The sequence below is a fragment of the Cetorhinus maximus genome, chromosome 2 (assembly GCF_964194155.1).
Source record: "Cetorhinus maximus chromosome 2, sCetMax3.hap1.1, whole genome shotgun sequence".
NCBI classification, from domain to species: domain Eukaryota; kingdom Metazoa; phylum Chordata; class Chondrichthyes; order Lamniformes; family Cetorhinidae; genus Cetorhinus; species Cetorhinus maximus.
Window position 1 is genome coordinate 212,430,414 of NC_135880.1, and position 17,947 is coordinate 212,448,360.

Here is a 17,947-nt window from a genome sequence, read left to right on the forward strand (position 1 = left end):
ATGTCAGCTTGGCTCAGTGTATAGTGTTGGAGGCTGAAGCTCTAGGTGGAGGTGCCACCCTTTGGATTCATCTGTCCTGTAGGTTGAAAATTGGAGAATCATGGAGACGCTCAAAGAAGGATAAGGAATACCCCCAGTGCCCTGACCAACATTCTTCCCTCAATAAATGGTTCCTAAAGGTAAATTAATTGGTCATTTCATTGTCATTTGGGCTCATTAATGTGCACATTTATAAACATAACAATAGTCACCACAGTCCAAAAGTATCCCATTCAACAAAGTGCCTCTCAAAATGTCAGGATTATACAAAAGCAAATTTTTTTTGTTCGATAACACTTTAAAAAACTAAATAATTTACCTCTACCAGAGTTTCTTAGGCAAAGTTGATGCAAACTATTGGATAAAATCCCAGCAATTACAAAAACATATTCTTCATTTTTAAAGTGTCCTCCATGCAGTACAAAACGATGCCAATATTCTGGGTCACTTACATACCTGAATTCAAATCCTGGTGAGAAGAAGGTGGCTCACTGCCTTGCAGCTTTTTGGCTGCATAATCACCTTCAACAGTGGCAACCTCTTTGGACTCCTTTCCTTTCAAATTAATGTGTGTTCTTTTCAGCAGTTTTTCTTTTTCTGAGATGAAATCCTCCATGCCGGCTATGCAAAGGCCTTCTGATAACTGAGTAAAACAAAACAGTGGCATACTAGCAAGAACTAATTCTGGTATAATCACAAACAACACACCTTCATCAAAAGTTAGGCTAATACATCATATTCATCTGAAATATTTATGATGCTAGCAAGAATTATAGAAATTTACCAGCACACCTGCTTATATAACAAGAGTGGCTACACATCAAGAAGTAATTTATTGAATGCAAGGCACTGTGAAATTTACTAAGGACATGATAAGGTGCTATGTAAATGCAAGTTTTTTCTTGACCTAAAGTGCATTGTTCATTCAGGATCCTTAATTAACCATTTAAGAATTACAGTACATACAGTACAATGTAAAACAAGAACATTCTTGCGTTTGATACCATGTTTGATGAATTACCTTTGTTCAATACTCCTTTTCAAATGAAGGACCAACTTACAGGAAAAATCTTTGCAAAGCTACCCTTGCTAGAGTGCAATTTTCGGTTTTAACATAAGCTGCTCTATTATATTTCTCAAAATACTGTATGTATCTTTCAATGTAAAAATTGAAGCAGAAGAATCTTAAAAATTGAGAAGGGTCATTTAGGAGTGAAATTAGGAACTATTTCTCCACATAAAGTAGTGGAAATCTAGAACTCTCTCAATCAAAAGGCTGTGGATGCTGGGTCATAAGATTAATCAAGACTGAGATTGTTGTTAAGGATATCAAGCAAAACGGAGGAATGACAAGTAAATGGAGTTCGGGTACAGATCAACCTGATCTAATAATATCTGAACGGACAAATTAATGTTATATCCCACAGACAGCACCTCTTACAATATAGCAAGGAACTCACGATAAAGGGAAAATTGTAAGCATAAACTCACTAACAACAGGTGCGTGGAGCTTATGGACTACATTATCACTAAGATTGAGATCATCAACAGCAATGACAACTTTCATTGGTATAGCACCTTTAATGTAGTAATACATTCCGTGGCACCTTCACAGGAGCATTAAACAAAATTTAACATCACACTGTACGAAGAGGTATTAGGACAAGCAACCACAAGCTTGGTCAAAGAAGTAGGTTTCAAAGAGTGTTCTAGAGGGTGAGAGAGGTAGAGAGGTGGAGATGTTAGGGAGGGAATTAGGTCAGCGAGGACAGGTGTGATGGGTGAACAAAACTTGGTGTGTGTTTGGATAGGGGCAGCAGAGTTTAGATAAGCTCAAGTTTATGGAGGGTGCACTGTGGGAGGCCAGTCGAACTCAAGATCTACAAGGGATCCACAGAGATCATCCAATTCAGGTAGACTTAGTCAATATTCTGCACTCTGAAACCTACTTCTCTAACCAAGCTTTTGGTTGCTTGTCCTAATGCCTCTTCATATAGTGTGGTGTCAAATTTTGTTTAATGCTCCTATGAAGTGCCATGGAATGTATTACTATGGTAAAGGTGCTATAGTTGTCATTGCTGTTGATGATCTCAATCTTAGCACTAAAATAATCCATAAACTCCACACACCTGTTGATAGTGAGCCTACAATTTTCCCTTTATGGTGAGTTCTTTGCTATATCGTAAAAGGTGTTACCTCTGGGATATGACATTAGTTTGCCTGTTCAGATATTATTAGATCAGGCTGCTCTGTACTTACTGGTTTGCTAACACATTTTCTGTTGCCTTACACTATTAAAAAATGTTTCTTGCAACAACAGCTCCACTTTTCATTTTGGTCACTGACATGTTCTTGCAGGAGCTGGGACAAAGGATCCTTATGATTAGGTTAACATTTGCAGGAGTTCCAGGAGTGACTTAATTCTTGTGGGAAGCCTCACACAGAAAGCATGAAAACCACTGAATTAGATCACATTGAAACCTTCTAAATCCACAACTGACCATGAAGTTCTACCCCCAGTATATGTTATTGGTTTCATGTTCAGTTAAGTTTTATGGTGTGAGGCTGCCAGGCAACTTTGCTTGACAGTACCACTGGTTTCACAGCTGTTTCACTGTGGACTTCTTTACTACTTTTAAACCAAGGAATTCATTTCTATTATACCATTGCTATAAACGTAATGAATAATAGGGAACAGAGGGTCTCACTAAATGATCCTGCATGTAGGTTAGCAAATCTTTCTCATTGTAGGATAAATGGTGATAGCTCATAATCCCACACTGCCTATTTACTATTGAATATGCAAACAAATAGAGAGCATCGCAAATTAATCTAGAAGAACATCACTCAAGACATACTTATGCCAACGAAAAAATGTCACTGATCGGATTTTATAATTTTCTTACTAGTTCTTTTATCGTGTTATCATGATCACAGCATCTGAGTTTCAAGAAATTAGTCTGTTTCCAAAATCGAATGAATGAATCTGTTACACATCAATGGTGAACTCAGCAGGTATTGTTCTTGGTATGAGCAATAATGGCCCAGAATATATGGTAATACTAACAACGAGGCTGTTTGTGTCATTGTTATTACTTTGTAAAACTGACAGCAATTCAGGCATCCGCCCATGTGACGTTCAACACAGAAATCCAGAGGTTGCTGTCACTGACACCCCACATCTCCACAGGATGCATTGTTGCAGGCTTCACTGATGCAACCATTAGAAATGACTGATTTGGTGTGAACTTCAACTGCTTATTACATTACTTGTGCAATGAAAATGTTAATCCCTGTTCAATCAAGAGTAACTGAGTTTTTAATATCATGCTAAGTCATAATTACTTCTCAACAGCTGCTCTGGTCCTGAAAAACTAATTTTACAAACGTGGAGTCTCATTACCTCAAAAGAACATTTTAAAAATGCAGAGTTTTTAATTTAATTTTTTTTGTGATGTTTATGCCCCAATCTTTACTTTCTGTACAATGATTTAAGTGTCATTTATATTTCTTGCATTTTACTTCCTGCTTTGCTTCAATTTGATTGGTTGATCAGCTTATCCGCTACTTGCCCTGTTGCTGGACGTCAAAGATGCCGTGCAGAAGGTGCCAAATTGAAAATGATGTCGGAAAAGTGGAAATCTATGCTCTCGAGCATGCTAAACCTGTGTGTGCAACCTTTTTTGAGGTCAGTGGTGAGCACCGTCCCTTCACCGCTGATTGCATTCCTGCACCCTAAGCTGCTGCAGAACTTGACAACAGCACTGCACTACTGGAGGCATCATTCTTCCACTAAGTCATTGAACCTTCTTGTGCCAATACATGATAAATGTTCTGTTTTACTAAGCAGGGAGTAACCCAAGTATTCCAGATAATCCCTCACAATAAACAAACAAACCCTACCGGTACTTTGTAACACTAAAGGCTCAATGTGAATGACATGAGCACTCTATAGTGGGTCGTTTGTGGATAAAATATTGTATTAATAGCATCACCAGGGCAAGCAATAAACACCAGGATCAATTTTCCACTTCCAACTAAAACTTAACTTGTTCTGAATACAAGCCAAAACAGATTTTGTGAGATAAGTCAACTCATGAAAAGGTGATATTTCATACCACATGCATTGAAACCAACAGTTTTATTTGGAACGCAGATGGAGCAAAGCATCCATACTCAGTAGCCAGCTGTAATCCAGTCTGCCAATCTAACCGTGCAGGAAACAAGTTGGATTGTTAAAGAGAATAGTACTGCCAAAGCTGAAAATTGTAACTTAGTATTTGTTCCCTTAGAAATATTATATCTCAGAACTTGATTTCCAAATCGTTCAATATATTTTTCAAACTGGAATACTTAAATTTATACAACATTGGAGACGAAGCCTTTGTTTTGACCAAATCTGTATTTCTCTTCATGCATTGCAGATACTCATAAACCAACATGTGCGCACTGCAATGGTCAGTAAAATCAATGTAGTCATTTCTTAATGAGTTTAAAATCTACAGCGGAATTCAGAACAAATTTGACAAGGTAACTAAGTAGAATATTTTTGTATATGCACTATGATAGTCTTGAAGGACAATTTATATTTATTGCACATTGGTAATGTGCTGAAAAGCAATAGCATTTTTTGTGCTTGTTTATCGGGTGTAACTTTTTCCAACTACTCAAATTCCAGACCTATAAAATGCCTTCTGGAAACCCTGTGATGTAATTTACAGTCTATGTTTTGCAATTGTGATTAGCTAAAAACATATTTTAAAAATGTTAACTCACCAATATCTGGAACTCAATTAAGTTTCCTGAAAAACCATTCATAGTTACACATCATACACTTCTTCCAGGCCATTGTCAATGTAACTTCGACAGTGGCTGTGGAAAGGTACAATAGAAGAATACAGACTGCCTCAACTCCAAATTTCACCCCCCCCCCCCCCACTTTCCTGTAAAGCATGGTAATGCCTCCTTGAGGATTTAACTGAGATCAGGAACTCGCCAGAAAGGGAAAATTATAGATTTAAACTTACATCTTATTACTTGAATCATTCAACACCCCACAGCACACTGCATTTTTCAGAACATATTTAAAGAAGACCTTGTTATTATTTCTACCATTGAATTTCTGATTTTACCAATCTTTAACTGGTAACATATTGGAGACTGTATCAATGAAGAAAAAGATGAAGCAGGAATGATCAAAATTTCAAAACAAATAGTTATGCCAGATATTCTCTGTAATGAGTCCAGACTGTATGCAATATTCTCTGGTTTCCTACCTATCCTAAGATATTCACATAGCCTTATCTTCCACATATAGAACTGTAGTTTAAAAGCTAGGGCAAACAAAGACATCTAAATATTCCAAACCTCCAAAAGCTCCTGCAGTCACTTTTCATTTCCTTGTATCCATAACGACTCTCATTCCCTATTCACTTCAAACTCCACTTCTTTCTGTATCTGCTCCTGGGAAAAGATCTTCCCCCAAGACACTTATAATATCACTTTATAACTCCTGTCTATCCTTCTGTTCTCCTTTTGGCATGATCCTTCTGTAGTTACTCCTCTGCTCAAGCAAGCCCACACCTCTGTCTTTTATGCCTTTGTCCCCAGTGAAACAATTACTTTTTCCCATCCTGGCTGCTCTCCCTTGCAGCCACCATCCTTGCTCCCTTAAGTCCAAAGGGTGCAAACTTGAACATATCTACCACGCAACTGTTTTATCGGGGCCAAGGTAGAAGTGTTCACGTCGCGGCCCTGTTTCAACCAATTCTACCACCACCACGCACAGCAAGTAGTGTACACAACATTTTCGTACCGCTGATTTGATCAAGTACCAACATCATGCCTGAAGACAGAAGTCGTCGATGTCAGAAACACGGGTCTTTATCAAGACCGGCATTGACTGTTATATTTGATAACGTTGAAGGGTTCTCTGTAGCTAAACAAAACATCCTCGCTACATTATGCAATGAGTTGCAGTGTGATGTCCTCTGCCTGCAGGAGACACACAGAGGAAGTGAGAACTACCGCCCAAAAATACCAGGAATGTTCCTGGTTATTGAAAGACCTCATCGACAATATGGCAGTGCTGTATTTGTTAGAGCTGGTTCAGTTGTAGAAGCCACTTCTAAAACAGAGGAGGACAACATCAAAATTCTAACTGTAGAGCTAAGCAAAGTAGTAGTGACCTCAGTGTACAAGCCACCTGGCACAGATTTCAGCTTCTAACCCTGTACCCAACCTGCACAGTAAACCACAGATCATCATTGGAGACTTTAATAGCCACAGTACCCAATGGGGGTACAAGGAGTCTAACAACAACGGAGAAGCAGTCGAAGAATGGATGGACGCTAACCAGCTTAGTCTCATCCACGATCCTAAATTGCCAGCCTCCTTCCACAGTGCCCGCTGGAAGTGCAGTTATACCCCAGATCTTGCCATTGTCAGTAACGACATCGCTGGCCTCTGCAAGAAGCTTGTCACAGACCCAATGCCACAGACACACCACCATCCTATTGGTATCCAGGTAAATGCAGCAGTGTTACCAACCGTCGTACCATTCAAAAGGCGCTTCAACTTCAAGAAGGCCGATTGGAACGGGTTCATACGAGCACTTGACCACAAGGATAAACGCATTAAACCATTACCTGAGCATTACAACCTGTGTGCAAAAGCTGTCCAGAAAACAGTCAGAAGGAAGATCCCCCAAGGTTGTAGAGCGCACTACATCTCTGGTCTCAGCAAAGAGAATGCTGAACTCTACTGGGAGTATGTCTCAATGTTTGAATCTGACCCCTTCTCAGAGGAAACAATATCTACCGGTGAGAGGGTGATGTTAAGTATCTCTCAAGAGTGTCAAAACACCTGGGACGCCTTGATAGAGACAACAGATCTTACAAAAAACAGCAAGAAGGCATGGTCTCTCATAGGCAAAATTGGAGGCGATCCCAAGAAAGCTGCCCAACATCCAAATGTGTCTGCAAACCAAGTTGCACACCAGTTGCTCCTAAATGGAAAAATCAACAAGAAACAACCAAGAGCACAACTAGATAGGAAGAAGTACAGCGATGACCCTGGCTTTACTGGACCATGCACCATGGAAGAGTTGGAAACTGGTATGTCTAGTCTAAAACACGGGAAAGCAATTGGTCTTGACAACATAGCAACGGAGCAGATAAAGCATTTTGGACAGCAAGCAAAGAAATGGCTCCTACAATTGTTCAACCACTGTCTGGCAACACACAAGCTACCTAATATTTGGCAGAAGGCACATGTAATAGCACTATTAAAGCCCAGAAAAAATCCCTCAGATCCTAAGAGTTTTCGGCCAATTTCACTGCTTTGCCACACCAATAAGCTGTTTGAACGCCTGATACTCAATAGGATAGCACCAACTGTAGAAGAGAAGATCATTCCAGAGCAAGCAGGTTTCCGCCCCGGCAAATCAACAACAAGTCAACTGCTCAACCTCACACAACATATCGAAGATGGTTTTGAGCAAGGGATGATAACAGGTGCTGTTTTTGTAGACCTGTCAGCAGCATACAATACAGTGAACCATAGACGTCTCCTCTGCAAGATCCTAGAGATGACAAAAGATATTCGCTTAACAGAGCTGTTAGAAAGCATGCTTCAGAATCGCCGGTTCTATGTTGAACTAGGTGGGAAGCGCAGCAGGTGGCGTATTCAGAAGAATGGTCTTCGTCAGGGAAGCGTGCTTGCATCACTGCTGTACAACATCTACACGAATGACCAATCTATAGACGGTGTCACACGCCGTTTTATATATGCTGATGACTTATGTGTCACTGCCCAAAGCACAGATTTTAACACCGTGGAGAAAACGCTTTCTAAGGCCTTGGAGGGACTAACATCCTACTATGTAGAAAACCACCTTCGCGCAAACCCATCAAAGACGCAAGTTTGTGCATTCCACCTCAGAAACCGTGAAGCCAAACACCAGCTTAAAGTAACTTGGTGTGGAGCAACACTGACGCGTTGCGAGCACCCTATCTACTTAGGAGTCATCCTTGACAGATGCCTCACCTTCAAGAACCACATTGAAAAGACAAAAGTGAGCGCACAAAACAACATCCTGAATAAGCTCACTAACACAAAATGGGAAGCAAGCTCGAAAACATTGCGAACCAGTGCACTTGCTCTTTGCTATTCCACTGCCGAATACGCCTGCCCTGCATGGGAGAGATCTACTCATGCTAAGAAGATGGATGCCGTTCTGAATGCAAGCTGCCGACTTATCACAGGTTGTTTAAATCCAACAAACACCAACAGCCTTTATTTCCTGGCAGGTATCGCTCCCCCTGATATAAGAAGAACGGTAGCCAGCAAGAAAGAGCGACTCCGTCAAACATCAGATGAGAGGCACCCTCTACATGGTTATACACCTACACCCAGCCACCTAAAGTCAAGGAAGATCTTCATGAACAGTGTTGTTCCATTACAATCAACCCCATCTGAAGCCCGCATCGCCTTGTGGAAAGACCGCTTGCCAGTCTTGAACAACCCCCAGTGATGGAAATTCTACCGGATGAAAGCCTTCCTCAGGAGCTAAATCCAACTGGGCAACCTGGAAGTGCCTTAACAGACTTAGGACTGGTATAGGTCGTTCAAAGGTGTCACTAAGCAAATGGGGATATATAACCTGCCCGACAACTTGTGAATATGGAACTGAGCCACAGACTATGTAACATCCACTGCAATGTCTATCGCTAGAGGAACCCTGCGCTGTTGCAGATCTTGCCGAATCCAACAACAAGGCGCAAAAATGTGTCCAGTTCTGGCTGGGCCATGTATAGGCTGTCCGTGGATACGTTAAGAAGAACTGTTTTATCCATCCATTACCAAATCTGACTGGACCACATCAAGCCCTGTTCTCCTCTGCCAAAATTGCTCACTATTCCACAATAATCCTGGAATGCAAAACAACACCCAGTTTCTTTTTTCCACAATCAACCTATTCCTTTAACCTTTCTCCCCTGCCCGCTCCACCCTCATTTCCAAGGTGTGATTGGCTTAGGGGCTTCTTTGTCATTAGCATGGAGCTTATCAACAATAACAATTTGTATTGAAATAGCACCTTTAACATAGTAAAATAAGGCACCTCACAGGACTGTCAAACAAAACATGGCACTGAAGCACATGTGGAGGTATGAGGAAGAATGACCAAAAGCTTGGTCAAAGAGGTAGGTTTTAAGGGTTGTTTAATGGAGGAGATAGAGGTAGGGACGTGGAGGCGTTTAGGGAGAGAATTCCAGAGCTTAGCTGAAAGCACAACCACCAGTGGTAGAGTAATTAAAATCAGCTATGCACAAAAGGCCAGAATTGGAGGAGCATAGAGATCTTAGGGGGTTGCATGGCTGGAGGAAGTTACAGAGGTAGGGAGGAGCAAGGCCATAGAAAGAATTCTAAAACTGAGGCATTGCTAGACTGGGAGCCAAAGTAGGTCAACAACAAAGGACTGATGGGCGAACAGAACTTGGTGCAAGTTAGGATATGGCAGCAGAGTTTTGGGTGAGCTCAAGTTTCTGAGGATGGAAGATGGGAAGCCAGCCAGAAGAGCATTGGAATAGTCAGGTCTATAGGCAAAAAGGGCATGGGTCTTAGCAGTGGATGAGCTGATGCAGAGGCACAGTCAGATGATGTTACAGAGGTAGAAGTTGACTGTCTTCATGATTTATCGGCTATGTAGTCGGATGCTCAACTCGAGGTCAAATACATTACCAAGATTGCAAACAGTTTGACTCAGCCTCAAATACTTACCAGGGAAAGGGATGGAGTCGGTTGCTAGGGAATGGATTTTATAGTAGGGACAGAAGACAATGGCTTCCAAGTTCCCAATATTTAGCCGGAGGAAATCTCTGCTCATACGGTACTGGATGTCTAACAAGCAATGTGACAAATGAGGGATAGCAGAGAGATCGAGAAAGATGACAGTGAGATAAGAGTTGGGTGCTGTGGAACTTAAGGTGTTTTCAGGTGATGTTGCTGAGGAACAGAGTGTGTAGATGAGAAATAGGCAGGGTGTTACTAATGGTGCAGGAGTGGGAAGAGAAGCCACTGCAGGTGATTCTCCGGCAATAACTTCATGGCGAAAAATGAAATCAGATGAACACAGTTTCACCCAGTTAGACAACTGAGGTGGCGTTGGAGGAGGATGGCGTGGTCAAATGTATCACAGGTTGCGAAGGATGAGGGGGGATATTTTGCCTTCCTGTCAATTGTCTTTTCTGCAAAACTAGGTACCGCCCCCTCACCAAAGAAGACAAACTTTCCTGAAGGTTTTCCCCATCCTAGCTCTGAAGCAGTCTTTCTCAAGTTCCTGTCCTATCTCTTAAAGTCATTAAACTGGCCATCTAATTTCCCTTCAAATCTCACATGCTAGCTGAATTTGTAAATAGCTCCCTCAAGCCAGGTACTGTCCTCCTCCCTGTCAAAACTGTCATCTTTACCTCTTCCTCAAAAAATGGCCTTCAGTGCCCACATCCTTGATCTCCCTTTCCTCTCCAAAGGCTTTGAACATACTGTCACCTCCCAAGTCTGCACATTGTTCCCAAAGCTCCATGTTTGAACTGCATCAATCAGGTTTTTGTCCTGATCAAGCGTGGGTTTCAAGAGGGAATTGGGTAATTATCTGAAGAGAAAAAATTTGCAGGGCTACGGGAAAAGGAGTAGTGGGACTAGCTGAGTGGCCCTTGCGGGGAGCTTGATACAAAGGCTGAATGGCCTCCTTCTGTGTTGTAACCATACTAAGATTCTATGATTCTTTGACATTAACTGTGATGATGGCCATGGTCGATTATTCCTCATGTGCTTCACTTCTCTGCAGCTTTTGACATTATCAATCGCACCATTCTCCTCCAAAAGCTCTCCTCCATTCCCCACTTGGATGACCCTAGCCTGATTCTACTTACTTATCAAGTCATAGCCAGAGAATCATCTGCAATGGTTTCTTATCTTGCTTTGTACTGATACTAAACCCTCAACTAAGGATCCATCCTGCTACCTGGCCACTGTCTCAGATTGATGCAGACTGTTTGCAACCTTGGCTTTCTTGTGACCCCGGGCCGAGCTTCCAATCCTATGCTTCAACATTCCCACGATATTGCCCATGTCCACCCCTACCTCATCTGCTGCCAAAACTGTCTTCCATATCTTAGTCACCTCCAGATTCAACTACTCCAATGCATTGCTGGCCAGCCTTTTATCCTCAACCTTCCATAGGCCTCCAATAATATAAAACTCTGCTGCCCCTATCCTAACCGGCACCAAACACCACTTGCCCATTAGCCTTATGCTCACTGACCTATATTAGCTCCTGGTCTCCCAATGCTCCTCATCTCTGTGTTAAAATCACTTCAGGGCTGTACACTTCTCTAGTTTTGTAACCTCTTCCAGCCTTACAACACACTAAACACTCTATGCTCCCCGAACTCTGGCCTCTTTCACATATCCATTTCCTTGAATCCATCCTTTGGTGCTCGAGCCCTGAGCCACCCAAGTGAATCCGCACTCATTGTAGGATTTATCAATGGTAAATACTTTTACATCTATGTGTATGTGAGACAGAAAGAGACACAAGGAGGAAATGAATAAACAGAACGTGAGGAAGGTATGAAAGAGAAACAGAAAGAAAGGAAGATAGAGGGTTAAAAAAGTGTATTTCAATTGCTTTGCCTGCTTTTTGTGTATTTAATCAAGATTTATTATAAAGTAATGCTTTAACTTATGAGTACCAAGCACCATGTGATTGTTCCCCTTATCTGTTAATACTTAGACAGTAATGCACCATTAAAGATCTCCTGCCAAAAACTAATGACAGTCCTTAGTCTGAGTATCTTTTTACATCAGATCGTCAAGCATGAAGGCCAAGACGTAACAGAGACGAGTTCTATAATAATCATCCGAACTCTTTGGCAATTTTTCAAAATTTGGTTAATGAGTCATTTGTTGCCTTTCTGCATTTAGATGCAATCTATTCTAGAAGTCAAGGTTCTGACATAATGAGGATAACATGCTGACAATGTCATTAGCGCAACAACATTACGTAAATCTGTCTTTACAGAAACTGATTAACATAGGTTCATAGAACAATTTTATTTTATTTTGTTTTGTAGTCCCATAACCATTTTGCCCACAATTATATTTAGTTCCATCTAGCTAGAACTTATATATTTGGTTTAAAACATCAACCAATTGTGTCGGGGTTTTCAAGTGAAAGGGAGAAAAGTAAAGTCTCAACATAAATACCGAGAGAAAATGAATGACTCTCATAGCAGCATCTTATAATGCAATGGTCATTAATCCCAGGAGAGTCAATGAGGACAGGAATCAATTAAGTCTGTTAGCTATGGGTTACTTCAGCTCAGTGCTACTCTGGTATCTTCCTGACTTGAAATGCTGAGACTCTATGGGTTTGGGCAGCACTGATTTAAATTGAGACTTCTTGTAACATATGGGAATTTTGAAAAATAACCTTATTATTTGGGGATGCAGAGAGGAATAAAGAGAATTTGACATTAAAAGTACTTCACATACAGTAATATTTTCTCCTTGATGTCAGATTGGCTCACTATCGGTGCTCTTTGTGCCAAAACAATTGGAGATTCAGGCCACCCCATCCTCCACCCCAGATTTGAGCAGATAATCTAGGCTGACACTTCAAAGCAGCACCGAGGGATTGCAGAATTCCCAATTTTTTTGGATGAGACACTCTGCCTGCTTCTTCAGGTGGATTTAAAAGATGGCACGTCACTATGAGGAAGAACAGGTCATTCTCTGTGTCCTGGCCAATGCTCATCTCTCAAAACCACCAAAACAGATTAACTTTTTGTGGGATCTTGTTGTTAGCAAATCGGTTGGCACATTTGCCTACATTACAAGTAATCAGGCTCCAAGGGTTACATCAAACGAGTGATTACATAAACTAGGTTTATATTCAGGGAATATGGAAGATGATTTGACTGAGGTTTTTAGGATTTTGATTGTGGTATAGTAGTGTAGACTGGAGCCTAAAGTAACAAACAGACATTGATGCATTAAATGAGTCAGTGAAATTATGGCAGATAGATTTCAATGCAGGAAAGTGAGAGATCATCCATTTTACACTAAAGGATAGATCTGAATAGCAATTTTATCATGAAAACCTAGGGACAGTGGAAATTTCAGGATTCACATACATGGATCGATAAAACGTAATAAGTACAAAAAAAAATTTAAAATGCTAAAGGAATGTTAGCCTTTGTAACAAGATGATTGGAAGTTTTGCTAAAGCTACACAAAACCTGGTTTGGCCACATTTGAAGCACTGTGTAGAATACTGGCAGATTATATAAACTAGGATTGTAAACTTTGGTCATCCAAAAGTCTGCTGCCCGTGTCCTAACTAACACCGAGTCCCATTCACCTATTGCCTCTGTGTTTGCTGACCGACATTGGCTACCAGTTAAGCAACGCATGAATTTTAAAATTCTCATCCTTGTTTGCAAATCTCTTCATGATCTTGCCACTCCCTGGGCTGGATTTTACACTTACCTGCCAGCTGGTTTGAAGGCGGGCAGCAAGTAAAATCCAGCACATGGCTTTCCCCTCGCCTACCCCATCCTCCCCCGAGCTGTCTAAAATTTTACAGCAAGTGGGAGAGGCATCAGCCCACCTGCTCTTAGGCCTGCTGTGGCCCTCAATTGGGAATTAATGGCCACTTCAGGGTCTCATCCCACTGCTGCCAGTATTTTACCTGCAGCGGAGGAAGGCTCACGCCATGCAGGAAACCTAGCAGCTTTAGCGACATGGGCTGGTGTCGGAAATCCTCCCTGCGGGACGCCAGTCTCATCAAAGGCACCTACCCCCTGCCCCCAACCCCCCCCCCCCCAGGTCATTCAACCCCTTTTAATCCTCCCCCCAGCCTCTTAAGCCCAGCCCCTCACTGAGGCCCTGGCTTACCTGGGCTCTTCCTCCTTACCTGGTGAGATTGTCGTAGGCCTAGTAGTTGCCAGTGCTCCTGTTGGCACTGGTGGGACTAAACAGAGGTAGTCCGATCTGATTGCCCAGCAGCTCTCTAAGGCAGAGAGCTACCCTTCCAAGGTAGGGGTGGAAGTCTCACCTTAAAGCAATTAAAGCTGCTCCTAGCATTAAATTGCTGCAGAGCACTAACCTTTTAGCTGGGGTGAGGGGAGGGAAGAGACCACATGTGAACTGCGGAGCCCTGTAAAGTACAGCCCCCTCTCTCTGTAAGCTCCTCCAGTACTACAATCCCCCCAAAACATTTGCACTCCTCTAATTCTGGCCTCTTGGGCATTCTACTTTTAATCACTCCAGCACTGGCGGCTATGTCTTCAGCTGCCAAGGGCCTAAGCTCTGGAATTCCCTCTCTAAGCCTCTCTACCTTCTTTTATGATGCTTTTTAAAACTTAACTCTTTGACAAAGCTAACATCTCCTCCTATGACGCGATCAAATTTTGTTTGATACCATTCCTGTGAAGTACCTCGAGATGTGTTAGTGCACTAAAGGTGCTGAATGAGTACAAGTTGTTGTTGTATTCCCTGGAATATAGAATGTTAAGGGGTGATTCGATTGAGGGTTTTAGGTTTTTGAAAGGAATTAATAGGGCTGATAGAAGCTTTTTCTGCTGGTGGGGTGAGTCTAGGACAAGGCGACATAACCTTAAAAACCAGGACCAGGCCATTCAGAAGAGAAGTTTGGAAACACTTCTTAATGTGAAAGGGTGGTAGAAATGTGGAACTCTTCCTCCATAAAAAAAGCAGATGCTCGCTCAATTAATAACATTAAATCTGTGATCGATAGATCTCTGCCAGACAAGGGCATGAAAGGACATGGAGCCAAAACAGGAGGGTGGAGTTAAGATACAGATCAGCCACAATCACACTGAATGGAGGAACAGGCTCGAGGGGCTGAACGGTCTGTTCCAGTTCTTGAGCGTTACACTTCAGAAGTGTTTCATTGGCTATGAAGAATTTTGCTTCCTGAAAGCATAAAATGCACTATAAAAATGCAGTTTTCTTTTTCTTTCTTTCTAAATTTATCGTCATGGGATTTGCTGACATGCTGCAGATGTGTAATATTCAAAAACCCCAAACTGAAGAGCACAGCTTTTTGGCTCATAGAATTTGCCTTTTAATGATAATGTCATTACTTATTCTACACGTCCACTTCCTTTCTCTCCTGTCCAAAGTGGGAGACGATGGTGTTGTGGTATTGTCACTGAACTAGCAATCCAGAGGCCCAGGCTAACACCTGGGGACATGGGTTCAAATCCCACTACAGTAGCTGATGACTTCATATGGCTTTATGGCTTCATAAATACTTTAAAGAGAAACATACGATAACTCAAATGGGTTTTGCTGAGAGATACAATATACCCAAATAAATCTCGAATATAAAAGTCAAAACTAATCTCATCGATAAAAACTCATCTGGTTCGCTAATGTCCTTTAGGGTAGGCCCACCTGGCCTACATGTGCCCACAGCAATGTGGCTGACTCTTAAGTGCTGTCTGAGATGGCCCAGCAAGCCATTCAGTTCAAGGGCAATCAGGGATGAGCAACAAAAGCTGGTCTTGCCAGTGATGCCCACATCCCGTGAAAGAATAAAGAAAAATAAAATTGGGCACATCTGCTTATCTCCTCTTGTTTCTTAATTGGGTAAATCTACCTTTGAGCAAGTTTAGAGTAAGAAATAAGAAACCAATTTCAATAAATATAGGAATAGGGGGTGGATTAGGAGTTATACTCCTTTGGGACAGAGTACTGTGGATGGGCTAGAAGAGAAACCTAACCCACCCATCATTAAGTACAAAACAGCTGTTCATATCGACAAGAAAAACATGTCTCCAAACGTATTAAAAATTTAATTTAGAAGTTAAACACCAACAGCATTTCAGCTGCATTGAGAGTTTGTGATGCTGCTATTAATATTTCCAAGCACTCAGAATGGCTTCATAAATACTTTAAAGAGAAATATACAATAACTCGATGGGTTTTGTTGAGAGCTGCAATGTGCCAAAAGTATATTTTTTAAAACATCAAACATTTTATAAGAATGGAGAAAAGTAAAACAAAATACATTTATATTATGAATCAAGTGCTGAGGTACAAACTGCAAGAAAGTAATGTGTCAAGTTCAACATTGTTGTTACTTCAAGCCTTATCATTTACACCATTTATTCAACTGGAGTTTGGAAGTTCCTTACTACTACTGTACTCCCTTATTTCCCACAATAACCGCAAGCTTGATTTTCACTTGAGAGTGATATATATAAAAAGTGAAACTCACAAATGCCATTCAGGCCATCAAGCCTATTCTTTCTGCAGACAATGTAACCCACTCTTATCATGGACACTATGCAACCCTATATAATCTTGTGAGGAAAGGTTCTTCAAACTCCCTCCATACCACCCACCCCACACCCAGGTCAAACTTCCGGTCCTACCTAAGCTTACAATGTATACATCCTCTACCTAAGTGTCTTCATTGATCTGGCATTTCCAGCTCAGGGGCCATTACTTTACTGAATGTTTGGTTATCTGTATCGTTGTACATACCTTTGGCTCCATGATGTTCAAACCCATTTCTAACCATTTTTTTTCTTTCAAACAGGCATTGACTTAACATATAGCTGCTTTATTTGGAAGTTTCATTCTGCATCTCAAATCCTGCTGAACTGTTGTTAATTTTATATGTGTGGCTTCCAGTTTTGTCCAAGTATAAGAAGTTGTTTGCATCTACATTATCCACCTTCTTAACATTTTCAACTATTAACTGATAATTCTTTCCCAATTTTCTCTAAGATGAAAACAACTTTAGCTCTCCTCGTAGTTTTATGTCCAAAATCCTCACACAAGTATTCTTGAACTGACATTTTAAAATCTGTTTAATGTCAAATCGTATAAATGTTGTACGAAGCTCCAAATTTACAAATTCATGCCAGCAATCTGATATAAGCAACATTTTTATCAATTCCCAATTTTACTCTTTCTACTGTCATTACTTTGAAAATGTGGGAATGGAAAATAATAAAAGTAACTTTCTTAAGTCCAAACCTTTCAGCCCTCCAAAATTTTAGTGAGATAAAAGCTGTCTTAAGAAACACTGGTATGGAAAGACCACTTGTCCATGTTGCCTAATGAAGGACAGTTGTAACAAATTATTAATCATAAGGTACTACTTATCTATGAAGGTCTCCGAACACTAACTATAGGCAGTGTCTACTAGCATTTTTAACATTTCCAATTCTGAGACGCGATAGATCAGGAAAAAATGTAAAGAGTGAGCAAAACAAAAATACATTTCCGGAATTGTGACACGAGAGAGATGTGGTTATCTCTTCAGCTCAATACTTGACAGGCTACTAGGCAGATAATAAAAGTGCCTTTCATCAAAATAAAATCAGCAGGCTTTTTGGTGAAATATTTAAACTCCACATAGCAGCTTTCAAATCTGCTAATGGAAAACTAAAATATGAAGGAGATTGCATAATTTGCAGACATCTTCAGAATCCTGGTGAACAGCACAACTAGGAATTGGAACGGATATCACAAAAGATTTGATTTTAAAAATATTCATCTTTAGTGGACTATAAACAGATATATCATTTGACTTGCATGCTTCTACATTTAGCATGGGAGTAAAGCAAGAAAACTGGCGACTTACGCTGTTCTCATTGTAGCAGTACGTGACCTTTGCTTGAATGTCACCAACATTCAAGGCTGGAGCAATCTTGCTGGAAGTAAACCTTAGACGAGATCTGAAAAAATAAAGTTGACAATATTTCAAGTCCTAACAAAGGAACAATTTCTATATTTGTCACATATAATGCGATCATATAACATTTCCAAAATAATTCACAATATTCAATTTAAAATCTCCTGTGGT

The 17,947-nt window shown here is 40.9% G+C and overlaps 1 protein-coding gene across 1 annotated transcript in view; it reads right to left on the reverse strand.

Annotated features, from left to right (window-relative positions):
* snx19b (sorting nexin 19b) overlaps window positions 1-17,947 on the reverse strand; it is a 182,687-nt gene that overhangs the window by 150,767 nt on the left and 13,973 nt on the right. Inside the window, exons 6-7 of the mRNA XM_078532183.1 lie at window positions 17,726-17,819; window positions 496-682 (exon numbers count right to left, since the gene is read on the reverse strand). Coding sequence (XP_078388309.1) covers window positions 496-682; window positions 17,726-17,819 — 281 coding nt within the window. The remainder of the gene's footprint in view (window positions 1-495; window positions 683-17,725; window positions 17,820-17,947) is intronic.